The sequence below is a fragment of the Scleropages formosus genome, chromosome 19 (assembly GCF_900964775.1).
Source record: "Scleropages formosus chromosome 19, fSclFor1.1, whole genome shotgun sequence".
In the NCBI taxonomy this organism is placed as follows: domain Eukaryota; kingdom Metazoa; phylum Chordata; class Actinopteri; order Osteoglossiformes; family Osteoglossidae; genus Scleropages; species Scleropages formosus.
Genome location: NC_041824.1, coordinates 16317275 through 16337032, shown reverse-complemented (window position 1 = coordinate 16337032; position 19758 = coordinate 16317275). Strand labels below are relative to the sequence as shown.

Sequence of the window (19758 nt, the reverse complement as noted above, 5' to 3'; positions counted from 1 at the left end):
GTGGACATTGGATTTTCCTGAAGGTCTTGGACAAACAATGGCCCGATTTCTGAGAATAGGGACGGCCCATCTCATGGAAGTAAGTGTGTGTGTGTGTGTGTGTGTGTGAGAAAGAGAGAGAGAAAGTGTGTGTGAGAGAGAGAGAGTCTCGATGTGTGTGTGTGTGTGTGTGTGTGTATATATATATATATATATACATATATATACTGTGTGAGCTCACTGGGATTCCCCACTGATGATCTTCTTTTTCATAGGCGGTCCAGCCCTCCTCCCTGTTACACACACTCGTCACGCTGGTGCCCAACACATCTACCCGCTACTCTCGATCGCAATCACACAGCTGCAGCGAGCGACAGCACCGGACATGGGGAGAGTCGCAAGGACCCTGCTGTTCCTTCACGCTGTCGCGGTAAGTCGCGTCCCTTCGCCGTGATGTTCGACGTCGCGAGCGCACGACGAGCGCGCGAAAACCGGGCGCGAGCGCTGCTGCACCTTGCAGCGCGCCCTCGCGGTTCTCGCGCGTGACGCTAGTTTGTACAAATTATGTTTACGTTTATGGAGAATGGAAACTAATATTGTCAGTATTTGAAATAGCATTGTGTTGCAGGCCCTACAAATTAAATTATCTCATTGAAGTTGATGTGTCGAGTGACTTTCGGTTTCGGTTAAAACTAAGTGCGCAGGCAGTAAAAAAAAACAATGAATGCTAAGAATAAGATGCTAATAAAAAGAATATCTCAGGCTGGCCTGGACCGTGAAACGTTGCGCATTTTCAGTATATTACAAACTATGTTCCTAAAATATATTCTTTATTCTGAAACTATCATGTTGTATTTTTTCGAATATCCGGCTGGCATTCGCCTCGTCTCGAGTCGGAACTGCAACTGGGTGGGGAGGCAAGTAAATTCGCACCGAGGCGAGGGGGATTTAGGGAGTTTCCCGGCCCTGGTGGTGGCAATAAAAATACAAAAGTCAAGTGTGCAAAAAAAAACACAGTATGATAACCCTTCATTTAAGACTGAGGTGAGTTTAATACGAAGTCCTGTCGTATTGGCCAATTGCAGACCGCGGGCGACCACGGCACGGGCACGTCTGCATCGTGTGGGTTGTTACATTCTTCTACTGTACACTGTACTCTACTGTACTCTACTGTACCACCTACACTACTGCAGTGTATACGCTCTACTGTAGACACTCTACTGTACTTTACTGTACTACCTACACTACTGAACTGTGTACACTACTGTACTCTACCACCTACACTAGTGAACTGTATACATTCTACTGTACTACTTACACTGCTGTACTGTGTACAGTTATGGCAACCATTGATGGGTTCCAGGGATGAAATGAGAAAGAGAGATGCGTGGGAAAATAATTGTAAAACTGAATTTGGGAAGTTGCAGCAGAAGTAAACAAAGTACCTTTTTTGCAGCAAATCTTTCGGCTTGAATAAACTACTGCTTCACGCAGAATACGTTTTTTTTCTATAATTCCTCACTGACATTTTCTCAGCAGTGTAGCCCTGTCAGCTACCACTGGATTACCGATCTTTGTCCTTTCGTGCGTGTCAGGTTTTCACTGCGATGCTGGCAACCTGCTGTGATTTGGAAACCCAGGTTGAGCGAGATGGAATATGCTGTAACAAGTGTGAACCAGGTAAAGTTTTTTCCCTCAAGTGAAAACTTTTTACTCAGTTAAAAGTGTTCATGTTCTGCACTTCTTAGACTGTTATGGGTCACAAAAGGAAAAGGACCTTCAGATCTTTTGAATGTGTCTCACACTTCAGCTGATGTGCGATCGGTGCATTTGCAAAATCAATGCTTTTATTGAGCGACACGTGCTGTTTTTATTGGTTTACACAGCTGAAAATTTTACTAAACCAATTTGAGATAAAGTAACTGTCTCGAGATGAAAAAAGGAAGCAATCCGGGATTTTTGTGGGTGTGGAACCAACACTGTTCGGGTTATGGGTTCATTTTCAAGCACGGTACCAGCTGCAGTTTTAACAAACGCTCCCAAAAAAGCACCCACACAGCACAGCCCACTAATTTCACCATGGTTTTGTGTCAAACAGCCCCTTTATATTTAATTTCTGCTTCTCAGGGACTAAGTTGAAAACTGCAAGTTGCCCACAACCGGAGTGTGTGGAGTGCCCCGACAACGAGTATCAGCCCTTCTACACCCTCGACACAAAATGCCTGCTGCAGGATTACTGCGATCCAAGTAAGAATGTACCCTGTGATGTAAGGAGACACTCCATCCTGTCCATTGCAGCACAGTTTGAAACATCCTGACTGTTCTCCTTGGCTTTTGCAGACCTGAATTTTGATAACTTTACAAGGGAAAAGGTGAAGAAAATCCCATGCAAGTGTAAGGCCGGATACTACTGCTCCACAGATCAATGCATAACATGTGCGGAACACACCGAGTGCAGCCCTGGGTTCGGAGTCACCAGCCTTGGTAAGACCACTTAGATTCAGCAGATACTTTCCTCCAAAACAATATACAACTCAGGAAACAACAAGCAAAGAGCTTCAGCTACAGATTGTCGAGGCACACTCACTTTGTCCAATACTGCATTTTCCAGGTGCACATTACTCCAGCAGCTGCCTAAAAAACTGGTACAAAAAACAAAGTAATTGTGACGGATGGTGGGATGCAGGTTTATGGAGTAGTTAGGAGGTTATGAGAAAAGAGGGTCCAAAAGAGATATGTTTTGGGACCCTACTTGAATGTTGAATGGGCTTCAGCAGTTCTGAGACAGGTTGGGATGATTTATTGGATGAATAGTGGGCACCAAACACTTACCAAGAAAAAGACAGGCGGGGACACTGTGATCACTCCTTTGTGTTTTTTCCTCACAGGCACAAGCACCAATGACACCATCTGTTCCCCCTGTCCTGTCGGAAAGTTCTCCAGCACCACCTCTTCATTTGACAAATGCCAGCCTTGGCAAGTGTAAGTTCCCGCTTGAGTTGCTCCAAAGCTGAAGGGCTCCTCAATCCAATTATACTTTCTGGTGTCATGTGTTATGGATACAGGGTAGCACAGCAAGTAGCACTGGTGCCTCCCAGCTCCTCTTCATTGGGTCCAAATGCAGATCAGCCTGTGTGGTGCTGCAGGCTCTCCCTTTGCTTGTGCATGATTACCCTATGATGGACACACATCCAATACAGTGTGTGCCCTGCCTCACACCCTATACTTCTGGGATAGGCTCCAGACTACTGTTAGCCTACAGAGGGCATGTGGTTATTGGGAATGAATGAATGTAATATAAGAATTAGTGTGAAATCCATTTTGATCCAGCACAGTTTTCTCCTTGTGCACTAAGACTGCTTTTGAGTAAATCATTTGGCACTAGTCAGCAAACCTTTTGCTTGGCTTTTTACATTTACACACCTCAGTTCAGCTAGAGCCTAACTCGGCAACACAGGGTGCAGGGGACACACACCGGACGCGACACCAGTCCGCCACAAGGTACCCCAAGCAGGATTCAAACCTCAAACCTACCACAGAGCAGGCCCTGGCCAAACCCGCTGCACCACAGTGGCCCCCTATATTGAACCGTATGTTAAAAGCAAAATCATTCATTAAAAATTCATAATCACATAAGTATTAACACTTTCTAAATTAAAACAGGAAATAAAAATTAACATATCTATTCTAAATAAAATGCATCCAAGTTAAAAATATCAAATAAATGCAAAGAAGTCTCAAATCACAATAGCCAAAACAACTCATCAATGAAAACAATCATTTAAAATGATCAGTTAAATCTAACTGAAACTATTTACAGACAGTTCATTAATAAATCAATCCTAAGGGTGATTTAAAGTGTTACTCTATCCAGCTACCTCCTTTTTCTGAATTGCCCCTGGGGGTGGGAGCAGATTAGAGTCTCTCTTTCGGACTTGAAACCATTTCATAATTGCAAATGTACGGCACCAAATATGGCTAGTATATATTTAATTATATTCTCACACTCTGTGGCATTACAGTGATTGAGAATGTACTTTAATTAATTAATTGATTGATTGATTAATTAATTTTATTTATTTATTACCATTAATTAACATCTAATTTGCTAATAGACGATGTGGTATTACTGGAATTATTATTTGAAGAGTGCTGTAGCATGGAAGCGAATATAACATCCCACTTCTTCGTTCCAGTCCTGTGCTCTTCTGCTCTAAAGCCCCTTCAAGTCACGGGCACACTTGTGGTTTACTAACTGCTGGTCCTTTATTACTTAGAAAAGTGAGAAAACGTGACAATGAAATATGAAATGTTAGTAAAAAGTGTGATTCCTGCTTTGAATAAAATTATTTACAGTACATTTGTCAATGTTTTCAGCTGTGAACATGGATACATTGAAAAACAACCGGGAACTGCAAAATCAGACAGACTGTGTGGTGAGTACGTCGATATCGTATTATAATCTAAAAACAATCACCTTTGATGCAGTATTGGAGGGATCCAAATGCTCACATTTAATTTATAAGAAACCATAAGCGGCATTTAGTGCTGTTGTTATGTGCTATTCTTCAGCTAAATTGTCTAGACAGTTTTGTGAGCGCACCTTTTTTGATACAAGTTCCTCCTTGTTTTGTTCTCATGAACTCACGTGCATGGGGTTTAACATTTTTTCTTGTTTCAGCACATCTTCTTTCCTTCTCTCACTCTCTGCTTATAGGGAGGGTTCCAACCATATATCTGATTTTCTTCTGTTTCGCACAGCTCAAACACATGTTTAAAAATGACTTCAGGGCTAAGGAACATGCGTTTTTCCTGGTTGGAGATTGTTTTCTAATTGTAATTCAGCATATGTGTGTGTTTTCACCTTTTCGGCTGTCTGACCGTACTGCGTCTTTGTCACATTAAACCGAAATTCCTTCAAATTGCCGAAAATTAACTGCAAATAACGGCAAATTTCCCATCTCGGTGGAATACTGTGTATGCGGTGTAGTCGTATTTCTTAAGTAAATAAGTGCAGCGGCAAACATTACATTGCAAAGCATGCTGCAGAGATTTTGAGTTTTCCCGAGAAGACAATACTTCTGGAAATATCACTGATTACGTATTTCTGAGAAATCCTCGGAGCACCATTTCACAGTTGCTACCCCCCTGCAAAGTTGCATTTTTGGAGAGAACACTGCCTTGAGAGCGTTTAACATACTGGTGACTCTTTCTGGATGTATTAATACCTGTGACAAGTGTTAGTCAAGATTACTAGGCAGAGAATTTAAGGAGCGCACAGTACAGCGAGGTAACGATCCCATGGAATAAATTCTGTGTGCAAGCAAGACTTATTACAGCAGGTAGAAAGATAATTCAGTATGATACTGGATGTCTCAGAGTTTCTGAATGTGAACAATATTTAGCTCATAGCCAAGTAGCCTGTGGGGTATAATATGAAAATTTATCTCGTTAATTTTTATTTCGCTTTCATTTACCAGAATGTCAGTTAAAAGTGCCGGGTTTTCTTATTTGGATTCAGAGGTGTGTCATTCTGTATTTTACTGTTGAATAATCTCCAGAGATGAAAGTTGCGCTTACCAAAGCTGTCAGAGCTTCACGAGGGCACCGAAACGTTCTGAATTCAGCTGCTGTGTCCTGTACTGAAAACACTTGATAATTCAGTGTGAATTTGCACCGTTTATTACTAATGACACCTTCTTGGCTTCACATTTATTATTTTTTCTGTATTTTTCTTGTTGGCATGGTTATGAAGTTACTTACTAAAACTGGGACTGTTTCCAGGTTAAATCTCCACAAAAAAACTGAGACGTACAGTGTACTGGCCTATAAACTTTTTTTTTTTTAAACATATCTGAAGACGCTCCTCACAATTAATTTTCTGTTTTTTAGAGAAGCCCAGCTCCGTTATCCGGACAGGGATTGTTGTGGGAGCCCTCTTCGGTTGTGTCATCTTTGCAGTTGTTCTCTTGTTCATATCAAATCCAGGTATCTCATATTCTTTCTTTGCACTTTCATGTTGCCAGAATAAAGAAATGGCAGAGAATGTCTCAGACATTGAACATGTTTCCATTTGGTTCTGTATAAAACTTGTAATTACGCTTGCTTGTGAAAATAGACTGTTCAAAATTTGGTTATTATTCTGGCACTATCTGTGCCACAGTTTCATTTTTAAGAATGAAAAACTATTTGCAAAATTACAATAATATAGAGTGATCACTGTTCTTTGCTTGTTTTGTTGCAGGTTATTTTAAGAATGTTGTGAAACGCAATAAGGTAAGAATGTTGACGAACGCAGATGTTTCTTGTGGCAGTTAGGAGTTGTGTTAAGGAGGCATGGTAACCAGCTGTAGGTGTCGGTGTGTTCCCTGAGCCTCATGGCCCCGCATGCCTGAAAAGGTGCTTCGCTTGTGCGATATTATTCAGTCTTCACCTTTATTGTGAGCAAGAGACTTATAGAGGAAAATAAAAAATGGTGTCGGGAAGGAGGGAGTTCATCTTGATGGATAATTGTTCATCTAAGGGAAAAGCAGTGGGAGCAAATTGCAAAAAAAAAAGCAGTACATTTCTAAATCCATTAGCAGCAATCAAATGAGTCAACCAAGCCAGAGACAGTTTGTACTCTGCAAATATAGGTTCCCTGTTTGAAAGCATCAGAGATGAGGCACAGTTGTTCTCATGAGCTCCTATACCTGAAATACCAGGTGTCCTATAGAAATAACGCGTACTTGAATTGACATTGATCGTGGAAGAAGTGGGTTCTAATAAGATGTATTGTGAGACTCTTCTTGGATTCTGGGTGGAATTCAGGAGTTCTGATGGCGAGAGGGCCTTGTGAATGGGATCACCAAGCATCCAGGGATGGTGGAGCACAATACTATTGCAACTGTTAAGGCATTGTAGCATTGTATTGTTATTGTTATTATTATTATTATTATTATTATTATTATTATTATTATTATTATTATTGTAAAGCATTGTATTGTAATACGAGGGGGTGCAGTGGCATGTTGGGTTTGGCTGTTTCCCCTCTCTGGCGGGTCTGGGGTTCGATGCCTGCCTGGGGTACCTTGCGACGGACTGGCATCCCGTCCTGGGTGTGTCCGCTCCCCCTCTGGCCTAGCGCCCCGTGTTGCTGGGTTAGGCTCCGGCTCGCCGCGACCCCACTTGGGACAAGCGATTTCAGACAGTGTGTGTGTGTGTGTGTGTTGTAATACTATTGAGGTATAGTAGACAATCAGGTAGAGACACTAAACTGCATAAATCCTTTGAATAAAAGTGATTATTATACTAACAATTAATGGGGCATCACGTAGTGTCGTGGGTAGAGCTGGTCCCTTGCAGTGAGAATGTTTTCTTGTGAGAATCCTTCTAGTGACATTGTTCCTCGGCAATTACCGAACATAACAATAACATGCTGTATAAATGGGTAGATAAAAAATGTAAATTGCTTGGTGTACAAAAATACCTTCCTTTGGACAATGGTGACAGCTAAATAATTAATAATATAGTTAACTTTTTTAAAGGCACAATGTCTACAGAAGTCACAACAGACAAAATTTTTGCTGATGCCATTCTCAGCCTGTATAAGAGCAGGACATGAATTGACTTGGCTTTCAAGGCGTTTTAGACCATTCTGCTTGATTCTCACAGCCTGCTTGTCTCCTTTAACCCTCAGAAAAAAGAGTTCCAGGTCAACAAACCTGGATCGGTGAATGAATATCGAGCCGCGCAGGAAAATGATGAAATCTCCGACACCATGCACCCGGTCCCCGTCCAGGACCAGCTGACGGAAAACAACAACCCCCTGGCGCAGGAAGAGGGCAAGCAGCACCTGTTGTCCCAGCCTGCGAGTGACTCGGTGTGAAGCGGTTCAGTGCAGCGTGAGGAACCCCTTGTTCGTTCGCCAGACCACCTCTGTTCTTCCACACTGTACTGAGCGGACCACCGCCGCTGACGCGTTTGAGGTCAAGCATTACCTTTGATTCCCTGAATGCAAGCATGTCCGGCTCCCTAAAAGACAACATGTGCATATCTTTTAGTCTGTCTTGGCAGTGTGTTATGTTACAGTGATTCAAGTTATCAGATGTGGACTATAATCTGACAGAGCTAATATACTGATTATATCATGTCACTACCTTGCCCTGTAACACCTGGCTAGTACACCCCAAAATTCTCTTCTGAGATGAACTGACAATTTTTGTCTCATAAGCACCTGACTCTACCCAGAAACATAGTGAACAGTTGGAATTTAGTTGTTTTTAATTCCGTCTAAACGCTTATCTGGTAACGTAAACAGTTTGGTTCTCCATGTTAGAATTTGTTTCTTTCGCAAGATTTTTTTCCAGAACGTATCCATACCACAGTGTGTGAAATGGCAGCAAGCTGTACAGCGAGTGATGTATTCCAGGCTTTGGCTAAATTGTGGTTTTGCCTCGTTGTTCCATCACAAAATCAAGGGAGCATCAATTTGCCTTCAGCAATTTCCTGTGGCAGAGATTTATATAATGTCTCAGTTCCACTGCTGAAATGTCAGTATGTGTATTTATTAGGAAAGAATGTAGACATTACATGCCAGAAAGATGGCTGCTGAGAACTGCAGTGCTTTGGTGTCATTCTGTACATTTTCTTTTAGTTCTCATTTCGGGAACAGTACGGCTGTGATCACGCTCCGGCGGTTGTGCCTAAGGCTTCGATGACAGAAAATCAGTTCCTGCCGTTATTTTGTGAGTTATCTGACGAAGAAGCAGACAGTGCTGTCCTGCTTACTGCCTGTGAACAACAATGAGCGGTTCCTCCCTGGAATCACACTGTTTTGGGAGACAGGCTGCACCACCCCAGTGCAGTGGCACTGCTGCAGGGACTGGAGGAGCTTAACACGTGCAGTAGCGCAGACTGTCCACACGGGGGAGCTCTACTCCATCAGGGAATTCCAGGGCCGAGGGAGGCAGTGCTGGTCCAGCTGTGTTGTCACTCACTGTGAAATTCCTTGTGAAATTTTTTATCTTAACCTTCTTCACGTATGCACATTGTGGAATGCTTTTTTTTTTAAAGTTTGTTTATAAAAAAAGAGTTTGTTTATGCAATTTGGGACTAATATAATGACTAAAGCTGCCCTTTTGATGGTCGACTGGGTGGATGCTGGTCTGTGACTAATGTAAATATTGGTGTTCGTTGTGTTTTTCTGTACAACGTGTCTTGCAGATCGCTGTGTTGCAACAGACATTTGAGCAAGTCACACAAATGTTACTTTTTGGTGTTTTTTTTTTTTTCCCAAGCAGTGCTTTAAAGATACATTTTCTGTGTAAGTCTTAATTTCAGCAGCTTTGATGTGGTTCTTTCCTCACGGAAACTGCCACCGAATGTTCACTTTCATCTGTTTGTTCATGTCAAAATAAATTAATGTGGATGTCTTAAAACAAGAGAAACACTTTTTCCTAAACAATGAGTGTCCAACAGTAATAACACACACTAGACCTTTAAGTGTGATACTGGACCAATGAGCACAGCAGCATCAAACACACACACTCACGCTCTCAGAAGCTGCCTGTCCTAAGCAGGGTCACAGCCTAACCCAGCAACGCACAGGGCATAAGGCTGGAGGGAGAGGGGACACACCTAGGACGGGACGCCAGTCCATCGCAAGGCACTCCAAGCGGGACTCGAACCCCAGACCCACCAGAAAGCAGGATCCGGCCGAAATCGCTGTGCCACCGCACCCCCTCATATATCAAGCACAGCAAAGCGGTATTTTAAACACTGAGTACAGTACAGCGGTTGGTAACTGCTGGGTGGTTTCAACAGTCTCTATGTGATTGTGCCAGTGCAAGCATGCGTGCGTTTCATGCTGTGCGTATATATTTCTGACATGGGGTTACGGAGTCTCCACACCCCCTCCCTCCAGCTCCCTCATAAAGACACGCACCCCAAGGGGTGCCTGGACACCCTGTACTTTCCTGGAGATTATACCTCATTTTAGCCACCTGTAAAAGTGGGTAAACTGACATGTCTTGGGGGGTGGGGCTAATCTATTCCCTCTCTGTTTGCAGAGGGCAGGGTGAGTAAGAAAGGGCTGTCGGGCTCGGGAGGCTCCTTGCTCGCAGGGGTTTTCCTCATTATCCCCGGATTAACAGGGGAACGGACCTTTGAATTTACATGGAAACCGTGGTGATTAGCAAGGGAGAGGCCTTCTTTCATCTCCCATAAAACAGCATATTTTGCCCCGGGCCCGATCTCCCTTGAGCCAGTGGGACCGCAACCCTGCATGGACAGTAGCGATCATGTCTGGGAAGCCTCAATGAGTGGACCGTGTTGAGTTACAAGGCTGCTTCCAAGATGAGCGGGGGTCCATAATGAGCATCAGACAGCACCGTTTCTTCAGCGGGAGCTGCAAAGCATCCTTATCTGTTAGGGCACAGTAGACACACAAATGCTGAGTGCCGCTACGCAATGTTCTTGAAAAGCACCTCATTTCCATGCGTATTGATGCAATCAATCAGCGGTTCCCCAACATCTGCAGACCTGGCTATGGGTGACTCACCTTTGAAGGTACACTGGACAGGTGACATGTGAAATACATCAAGTATCCTGGGACACGTTCTGCAGAACCCCCGTACGTCAGCAACGCCCACACATTTAAGGTTAAGTCCCTTCTGTCTTACCAGAGGAGCAGCAGCCAAAGGTGAGCGCTACGCTCTGGGCCTTTTGAAACGACGAGAGACGACAATCACCGCCACCTCCTCGGTTTTATCCAAACTTTGCAAGCAAGCTTTAACAGGATTAATTACCTCTTGCTTACAAAGAACAGCCAGAGCTGTTAATGCCTGATAGTTTGAGAAGATTTAACAGTTGAATGTGTGATATGTAAATCCTTTAATGGCAGTTATTTGCAAGATCTTAAGAAGATAAGAACCCTGCTAAACGGGTGACAAAGAGAGGTTGGGATTATTCATACAGACCCCATGGCAGAGCAGCCACCTAACTCTGGGGCTGCAAAGAAAAGGAAGAAAGAAAAACAGAAGATGAAGCTTCTTATGTAAAACTCCTGGGGGTTCAGCAGGAAACAAAGCAAGGGGAGAGGTGACACGGAGATACAAAGACAGAGGGAGACAAGACAGCGTCGGGGTGGTGTGGGGGGTTAATCTTCTCAAAAGCATCTTTGACCCCAGTGAGCGAAAGGCCAACATATGTTAAAAGGAAAAACAGGCTGCTGGGCTACTACTGTTACAGGGCCATTTACTACAGTAAACCGGTGCTAATATCTGTTCACAATTTGTCAAACTCTCGTGTCAACTAAACATTCTTGGGATTTTTCTGAATGTGAACAGAAGCGCAGGTGTTTGAAATGTGCAGGATCAGGAAGGACTACATTGTCAAATCCCACTATGTTTATAGCAGTAGTTTAAATTTTTGACTGTCTTATGTTTCCCAGTGAGATTCCGAGGAAACTTTAAATTCAGTCAAACTCGTGCAATTAACAACCGTTTCCCTAACAATAGCAAGTGACAGTGTTGAGCGCATTTGCAACGAAAAAGCAGCTGATGAAATTGACCAGGAAGTTTCATCTCTTCCCTCCTGCACTTTACACTCATTGGTATTTTGCACGTGGCATAAGCGACAGATGTGACTCTGTGCGCTTTCAAGTGCGCTGCTGTCAAACAACTAGTATGTAAGAATGACAAAAGACCATTTGGATAGAATGAAGCACTTTATTAACTTTACGAAAATACGTCAGCGAATTTCGAGCGAAAGAAGCAGTTCATAATTTACAGACAGACAGTTTACACTATAAGGGGCCGGGCGTGTGTATGTACACCTATTTACAGGGACACGTGAAGTTCACGATCGTTCGCGATCTTTGGTTTTAAACCACGTCGACGTGAAGGACGCCGAACTGCGAACGTCCCGCGTCCGGCGCGTTAAGAGCCGGAGGCGCCGCCGCTCTGCCGCGCGGAGAAACACGCGTGCACGCGCAGTCCGTGCGCGGAGCCCCACTCGGGCCACCGCGGTTCCGCGTCCCCGCGGCCGTCCGCGCCGCTTCTCCTGCTGCTGGCCGTGTCCGACGTGGCCGTCTCCGCGAGCGACCAGATTCGGGGCTTCTGAGCGTCCGCCATTCGCGCGCACTCCACGCTCGACGTTACGCGCTGCTGCTGCCGCCGCTCGTCCGGGGCGGACCCCGACGCGCTTTTGTCGCCCCCTGGCGGCGCCTCCTCTTGCAGCCGCTCAGAGCTCGACGTGGCGCCTCCGCTTTCGCGCTCTTCGTCCACGGTCTGCGGGTCGATCTCGTCCTCTCCATCCGAGCTGTGGTCCTTATGAAGGGAGCACTCGCCTTCACTCTCCTCCTCCTCCTCTTCATCCTCCTCCTCCTCCTCCTCATCTGACTTGCCTTTGGACGCCCAGCTCACCCGGTTCTCTTTCTTGAGGCGCCTCCTGGCGTTGGCGAACCACGTGGACACCTGGGTGAGGCTCATCTTGGTCACGATGGCCAGCATGATCTTCTCGCCCTTCGTGGGGTACGGGTTCTTCAGGTGCTCATTCAGCCAGGCCTTCAGCGCCCCGGTGTTTTCGCGGCTCGCCACCTTGGCCACCCGGCCGGGGTCCTCGGAGACCACGGGGCGGAACGGGGGGTAGAAGGGCCCACCGCGACCCAGCATGGCGTGATGGAACGGGGCTGCGGCCTTCAGCTCCAACGAGTTGCTCTGCAACGCACAAACGCAAACTCCTCAGCACGCATCCTTGGGGGTTCTCTTGGGCTTCAGCATAGAAGACAACACTGCCTGACTTAGCCAGCAGGTGGCTGAGCAAGTAAAAGCTGCTCCCTTGTAACCAGAAGGTCATTGGTTCAAATCCCTTTCCTCACTGTAGCAGCTTCAGTGAAGGTACTGATACATTAAGAATGCCCCGCTGCATTCAGGAGTAAATCTAGTGAGGTTAATTATCTAACACTGCATGTACATAGAGTTCATTGGAAGTCACTTTGGAGAAAAGCATCTGCTAAATAAGTGTGAAGTGTCAGATAAATAAAGGAAACAACAATAACAGATATAACATCTTTTAAGTAAAAGCTGGTCCCGCTGCTCTATTAAAAAGCACAAGTACCTCCTAGACTTTTGGGTCATCGGATATTCTGGAACTGGTGCATTTAGAAATTAAAACCGATGCAGTTACATGAACGATTCAAGGAGCAAGCTGGATGTTACCAGTTCAAGTCTCTGCTGCAAACACAAAAATATATGCTTCATGGATGAATTTGAAATTTTGGTATATTGTTTAAAAAAAAAAAAAAAAAAAAAACTTACAGAAACAAGCAACACTTACCAAGTGGCCCATGTGTCTGGAGTGAGGGTAAGGAAAGAAGTTGTACCCCAGTCCAGGGTAGGTTAAAGGGAGCCCAGCAACAGCTGCAAGGTGAGGGGGCGGCTGTACCCCAGGTGGACATCCCACAAGTGATATGTGATATCCAGGTGGCAGACTGACATTCCTCCCAAGGAATACATCTCCAAAGCCAGCCTGTGATGCAGGCATCTTGCACCCTTCACTGTAACAGCCCAAGCGACGGAGCCCGCGCCTCAGGCTCCTTATATAGTCCGCCACGGGCTGTGGGCGGGCCTCTGCGCATGATTGACAGGCGCTCCTTCCACTTGATTGACAGCTGTATTCAAACGGGAAAATCCCTTCAAAGCAGAGAGCGCCGCTGTTCCTTTTAGCGCATCTTAAAGGCCCTAAATACATGGTAATCACCTCGAACCCACGTGTATTACAATGCAACGGATTACAACACCTTTTTTTACATCTAAAATATACCTATTTTCCCGACCACGGTTACAGTACGAGAAATTCCCCTGGGGTTCATAATTTAGTCATTAAAAATATTGTGGATAAGAACATATCAGTCTTAGTTTTTTTGGAATTTAATATTAACATAACGTGAGCATATAGTGTATTTGACTACCTAGGTCTTGCTGTGATTTAATCCATGAAGGTGAAACACTTTGATTTCCATAAACATCGCAATAAGATTATGCATATATGTATGCATTAATGTTCACTATTCACATATGTACTGTGTGCACAGTTTTTATTATTATTAAATAATACGCATCCTCAGAAAAACGTCAGTTACTTCGACAGCATCTTTGTAATTCTGTAATTCCTTAACATGCAGCAGAGGGTAACTTCATTATTTCGTAATTAATAATTTTAATAATCAGCTCTGAACGTGAGTTTTGTTCTCATGTAACCGAACCTTTTTACACTGACTGTTATGTGTAGAGAGACGAGTGATGATGAGAATTAGATTAGTTTATTTTCACCACATTGTTTCACTGATCCTTTGCGAAGAGCTTGGACTTTTGTCCTCCAACGCAAAAGCCAACTGAATAGAAGAGATGAGAGTAAACGCGTGGTAAAAAGTGACACTTGCCGGGTTTACCTGCGGTACATAATTCAGATTTGACTTTGCTGAACTAAAAATGACTAAACATTTGACCTGAGCATCAAAAATGATTGCAATAATCCGATGCAGTTTTAATAGAGCGATAAAGCAGAAATATTACTTGTGTTTGTTGGTAAAAAAAACTAACTGCTCTTTTTCCACTCCGTCCTTTTGCCACGTGCCTGGAGTTTAATACACTTTCTTGATGATTCGTGATACACTTTTGCTTTTGCTTGTTTTCAGCTATCGGCCCTTTATTAATTTTCCTGTTTGTAGACAAGTGTATTTTAATTACGTTAAATAAATAGCACTCGGGAATTAACACAAGACTAAAAGCCGTCTGCAGTTGTGTAAGAAGGCGGACAATCGAATCGGCGGAAAATAAGTGTTCGGTCACCGAACCAACGGAACACGAGTTTCTGTCACGTCCAGCATTGCGCGGGAAGCCTGAGGTTTAAACACGTGAAACGGGGTAAAGTAAAGTAAAAGTACGCGGCAAGACCGCATCAGATGCCACGTAACTGTTCAAGACGGCAAAATAACATTATTAACATCATATAATAACATTATTCTTCTGTACAAATCAATAGGAAAACTACATTTTCAGAATAATATTCTAATTATCACGCAATAATTATGTAGATGGAGAACACTATGACTATTAGTAGTATCAAATTATTTCACATATTTCGAATTAATATGTCCGGTTCAGCGAGATCTAACTATTTAAAAGTAGCATTAAATTGCGTGCGAATCTAATTATTAATTATTAATTAATGTATTATGACAGCAGGTCATATGTGAGGCGTATGTACAACAGTATTATATTAATACGCATATTATTATATTACAGAATATGTATAAGCAACTATATTTAACATAGTATATAACTATATTTTAGTTTTTCAGAGCAACTGATGTCTGCTTTGCTGAGCAGTTGTGCGGCTACATCCAGAAAGTAGGAGGTGAAGTTTGAAAAAAGGGAATTAAAGTCTTAACATAAAGAATCAGGCAAAATATTTAACGCATTAAATATTAACACACACACACACACATTTTCAGAACCGCTTGTCCCATACGGGGTCACGGGGAACCGGAGCCTACCCGGCAACACAGGGCGTAAGGCTGGAGAGAGGGAGGGGACACACCCAGGACGGGACGCCAGTCCGTCGCAAGGCACCCCAAGCGGGACTTGAACCCCAGACCCACCGGAGAGCAGGACTGCGGTCCAACCCACTGCGCCACCGCGCCCCTCTTAAATATTAACATTAGACCCTCAATTTTATTTTTACCAACAACACAGAGAAAAAGTACATTATATAGTACTATATAATATATAGTATTATATGTATTAATTTATTGTATTGTAAAAGAAACCATTAATTTCTAACCATCTTATTTTTATTATTGTTTCAATAAACTTTCCTTAGAAAGTTAGCTGGCAAATTAGGAGAGTTATTCTCAGATCTGTATGCAGTTAAATAATCTGAAAATGTTTCTTGCTGCTGTAGTCCTATGATTCATAGAATTTTGTGTGTGAAATTTTCCAAATGGAATGGAAGAAAGAGCTTAACAGCTAAAGACAGACGTACAGAGACCTTTTGCAGCCACGTAAAATGTTATAAAGTTCTTCTTACTTCACGTGTATATCCATGCATCCAGGCAATATTATTATGATGGTGTGAAACATATGGGTCACTATGTAGAAATGGATCATTTGGAAAAAGTGACCATCATCTGGGAGGTCAAACGAGGCCAGAATAACCTATTCTTGTCAACTGAACAAGGGACAAGTGGTCAGACTGTGGAAAACCAGAATAAATTTGCATAATGAGTAAATAAGTCAGAATTTGGACTATTAGAGACGCGCATTGTGTGAGCAATGGACTGTGGAAGCAGTAACATTCTTACACTCAACAGGGGTGTGTTTGTGAGTGTATGTGAATGTGTGTATATGTGTGTGAGTGGGGGGGGGGGGGTGCTGCGTGTCCCCAGTTCCACATTTCCAGAGCAAGTTGGTCCATGTTGTACAAATGGTGATCCTGGAGCCACAGGCAGGGCCACGGCTGTGATTATAGGCCTAGGGAGATAAAGCGCCCGAGGGCGCCGCCATTGTGCGCGTGAGCAAAGCCGTGCCCCCCTCTCCTCGGCGCTCCACCCCCCACCCAAACACAGGTGTTCGCGACGCTCCGACAGGTCAATAAGACATTGTTTATTTCTCTGATAGTCATCATCTGGGGAGAACAGTCTGTCCCCAGGTAGCATTGTGCTCGGCACAGAGAGGTCCTCTTCCCTAAGGTCCGACTCAAAGCCAATAGTCAGTTATTTACATTATTTACTACGTTTCTTCCAAGGCACCTCTGGTCAAAGCTACTTACACGACAGGATACTGTACACGTTATTCTTACAACACTCCATCCCGGGGACCGAATCTCTGGCTGAGAGCTTTCACACATTACGCATGACAGGCCAACACGTGGAACACTTATTTAGTTAAGTTATTAGGTTAAGTAACTGTAAAAATACAGCACATCAGTCAAAATATGTGGACCGATGTTCTTTGTCCTGGCAAAGTGGTGATGCAATGAAGTGGCCGCAAGTGTGTTAAAGAATGACTCCCTATCAGTTCTGTACGCAGGTGTTCGTGAAATGTATGTGGGCAAATGCAGTGCTATTGAACTATCTTACCGTATTTCAAAATGTGCGCCTGTATCTTTCCCTCCCCTGCAGAAATGCACTTCAGTTTGTTCGGAGTTGTGTGTCGCTTTGGGAAAAGGTGCCTCTTCGATGAATAAATGTCAGTGTCTTAAACAGGCAGCCTGTTAACCGGAGCACACAGTGGTTTAAGGCCCTTGTGTTTGGGATTATTTCCCCCACAGAGGATTTGAACTCTTGCCTTTAGGCCGCAGGTCAGATCCTTTAACCGCCGCCCGTTTCCAGGGACCTTGGCAGCGCTGTGACGACTTTTGCCGAAGACTTTGTTCTGTACCGTTAAAGGAATAAACATCAAGAGGCAATAGGCGGTGTAGCAGTGACATGAGCAAAGTACTTACCCTAAATAACACCAGTAAATATTATCTATAAATAGTTGTCGGTAGGGCAAGAGAAAAGGGTCAGCTAAATAAATGTAAATGACAAAACAATAAAATAACATTATCAGTTGTGTATTAATTAAATAAAGTATGTTACTTTTCTCTGGGGTATGGGTGTAGGTAGTTTACTGCAGAGTATCTAGCATTATAGCTCACCATGGGTAAAGGTGTCAGCTATATACTAGTTTATGTTACTTTTGAGAAAAGTCTCTGTTAAACTAATAAATGTGATATACTCTTTTCTTGGGTACTTTCCAGTTCCGCTGTGATTTTAACATATGATACTGACTGCAGATATTGGAGGTTATGAGTACTTTTGTTTGGAGTCTGGGGGGTGCAGTGGGTTGGACCGGGTCCTGCTCTCTAGTGGGTCTGGGGTTCGGGTCCCGCTTGGGGTCCCTTGCAACGGACTGGCGTCCCGTCCTGGGTGTGTCCCCTCCCCCTCCGGCCTTACGCCCTGTGTTGCTGGGTAGGCTCCGGTTCCCTGCGACCCCGTATGGGACAAGCGGTTCAGAAAATGTGTGTGTGTTTGGAGTCTTATGATTTTTTGGAGTAGTCACTCTATGTTTGTGTTTTTGATTGTGTGACTTGGGGAGTTTTTGCCTGTCAGACGGTGACTGTGTTAAAGCAAAGTGGTCATGATCGGTACCTGTTCTTTTAACTGGTGTATAATGTTTGTTTTTGATTATTTGTTGAATTTTGTTAATATGGTTTTGTTACTGGGGCGGGGGGGCACGGTGGGTTGGACCGCGTCCTGCTCTCTAACAGGTCTGGGGTTTGAGTCCTGCTTGGGGTGCCTTGCGATGGACTGGCGTCCCGTCCTGGGTGTGTCCCCTCCCCCTCCAGCCCTGCACCCTGTGTTGGTGGGTTAGGCTACGGATCGCTACAACCCTGCTCGGGACAAGCGGTTTCAGGGAGTGTGTGTGTGTGTGTGTGTGTGTGTGTGTGTGTGTGTGTATGTATGTGTGTGATGTATTTGAAATGCTGAGTTGAAAAAACACTTGTAAAGTGTTTTTTTTTTTTTCTTTTTAATTGGAGTTAATAAAGGAATAAGAACTTTCCAGTTATCACTGGGGAAACTGAGGGGGGTCGTACGTCGCACCATGTACATTGCTGCACCATGTGCTCTGAACCTGAGGGAAGAAGATCCCTATTGAGCTTGTGATGAACATGGCCTGGAGGAGGAACGTCACGGACAAAGGGCTCAAGTGCCGTGTGTCCTTCGTTTGTGTAACAATAGCCACCGCCAGTGTCGTTTTAACTGTTCGCAAGGTGTGAAAAGTTAACCAGGGACAGAATGTTATCTTGTTTTTCCTTCTTCAATCTAATTGTATGAAGTGTTAGGAGATATGTAATCAGGCCAACATGAACCTATTGACTTCGTTAGCCTTTGAAAGGAGTCACTGCAAGCCCTTTGTCTATGAGATGTGTCTCTGAATGATGGTCTCCCACGTTGGCTGTGAACCCACGCGAGCACCAAAGTGTTACCCTAAATGACTGATAATTCAGTGTTCCTTCAGAGCTGGAAAGCCAGGACAGGACCTAGCTTGGGGACCCCTACCCTTAGATAAAGGACGCTTAACCATCTTGAGTGCATTGATCAGGACCAAACCGCAGGACAGCGAGACTCACCCTGGGGTGAGAAACATCGGTTATGTAATCAGTTTTAACTCGTAGACATTACCTCCTCGTCACAGGCCTCCAAAACACACAAACACAAGGTGTCAGGGATGTGGAAGCGGAGGTGACGATCACATGGCTCAGAGCTGACCGGGCCACTGACACAGGACCCGAAATGAGCAAAGGCTCCATACTGGATGGCTACCATAAAGCAAAGGGGCTTGTCGATCAATATCGAGGCCAAAACCTCCCAAAACAGTCACCCCCACCTTCTGCCCTCTCCTCCTCACCCTAACAGGGTTTATCAGGGGTACAAACACAAATGCAATGGTGTCATTAAGGGGCGCATGTTATCAAGCCCTCCCATCTCTTTTGTGGTCGGGCCCCTCCCTCACCTCCATTCTTATCGCTGCTTTTATCAGATCCACTCCATCACTTGCTGGGCCGCGGTGCTCAAGTCGCTTGCAAATCTGAGCGTGTCTTTGTTAGCGGCCCCGCGATGCCACCCCCTTTCCTCCCGGGTGCATCCTGATTGACGACCCTCTGCTGAGTGAGTGACAGGTTGCGTTCATTAGGTCAAGACTGACAGTGTGACAGCTGGGCCGGCTGCCGGACCCTTGGCCCACCTGGGGC

General features: G+C 44.4%; 2 protein-coding genes across 4 annotated transcripts; one reads left to right on the top strand and one right to left on the bottom strand.

Annotated features, from left to right (window-relative positions):
* On the top strand, window positions 1-9356 carry cd40 (CD40 molecule, TNF receptor superfamily member 5). Of its 3 annotated transcripts, XM_029246160.1 has the most exons (10): window positions 1-79; window positions 255-409; window positions 1575-1659; window positions 2107-2226; window positions 2320-2463; window positions 2868-2961; window positions 4357-4415; window positions 5872-5967; window positions 6224-6255; window positions 7658-9356. In XM_029246160.1, the coding sequence occupies exons 2-10, from the start codon at window positions 365-367 to the stop codon at window positions 7844-7846; spliced, it is 864 nt and encodes a 287-aa protein (XP_029101993.1). In that variant the 5' UTR covers window positions 1-79; window positions 255-364; the 3' UTR covers window positions 7847-9356. The 3 variants fall into 3 exon arrangements, with proteins under 3 accessions (XP_029101993.1, XP_018615927.2, XP_018615928.2); XM_018760411.2 differs by lacking the exon at window positions 1-79 and having other exon boundaries at window positions 176-409; XM_018760412.2 differs by lacking the exons at window positions 1-79; window positions 255-409 and adding an exon at window positions 434-1023.
* Window positions 9357-11672: 2316 nt separating this feature from the next.
* irx7 (iroquois homeobox 7) lies at window positions 11673-13511 on the bottom strand. Its single transcript, XM_018760410.2, has 2 exons — window positions 13297-13511; window positions 11673-12677 (listed from the first exon to the last, which is right to left on the bottom strand). The coding sequence occupies exons 1-2, from the start codon at window positions 13501-13503 to the stop codon at window positions 11898-11900; spliced, it is 987 nt and encodes a 328-aa protein (XP_018615926.2). The 5' UTR covers window positions 13504-13511; the 3' UTR covers window positions 11673-11897.
* Window positions 13512-19758: the final 6247 nt, after the last annotated feature.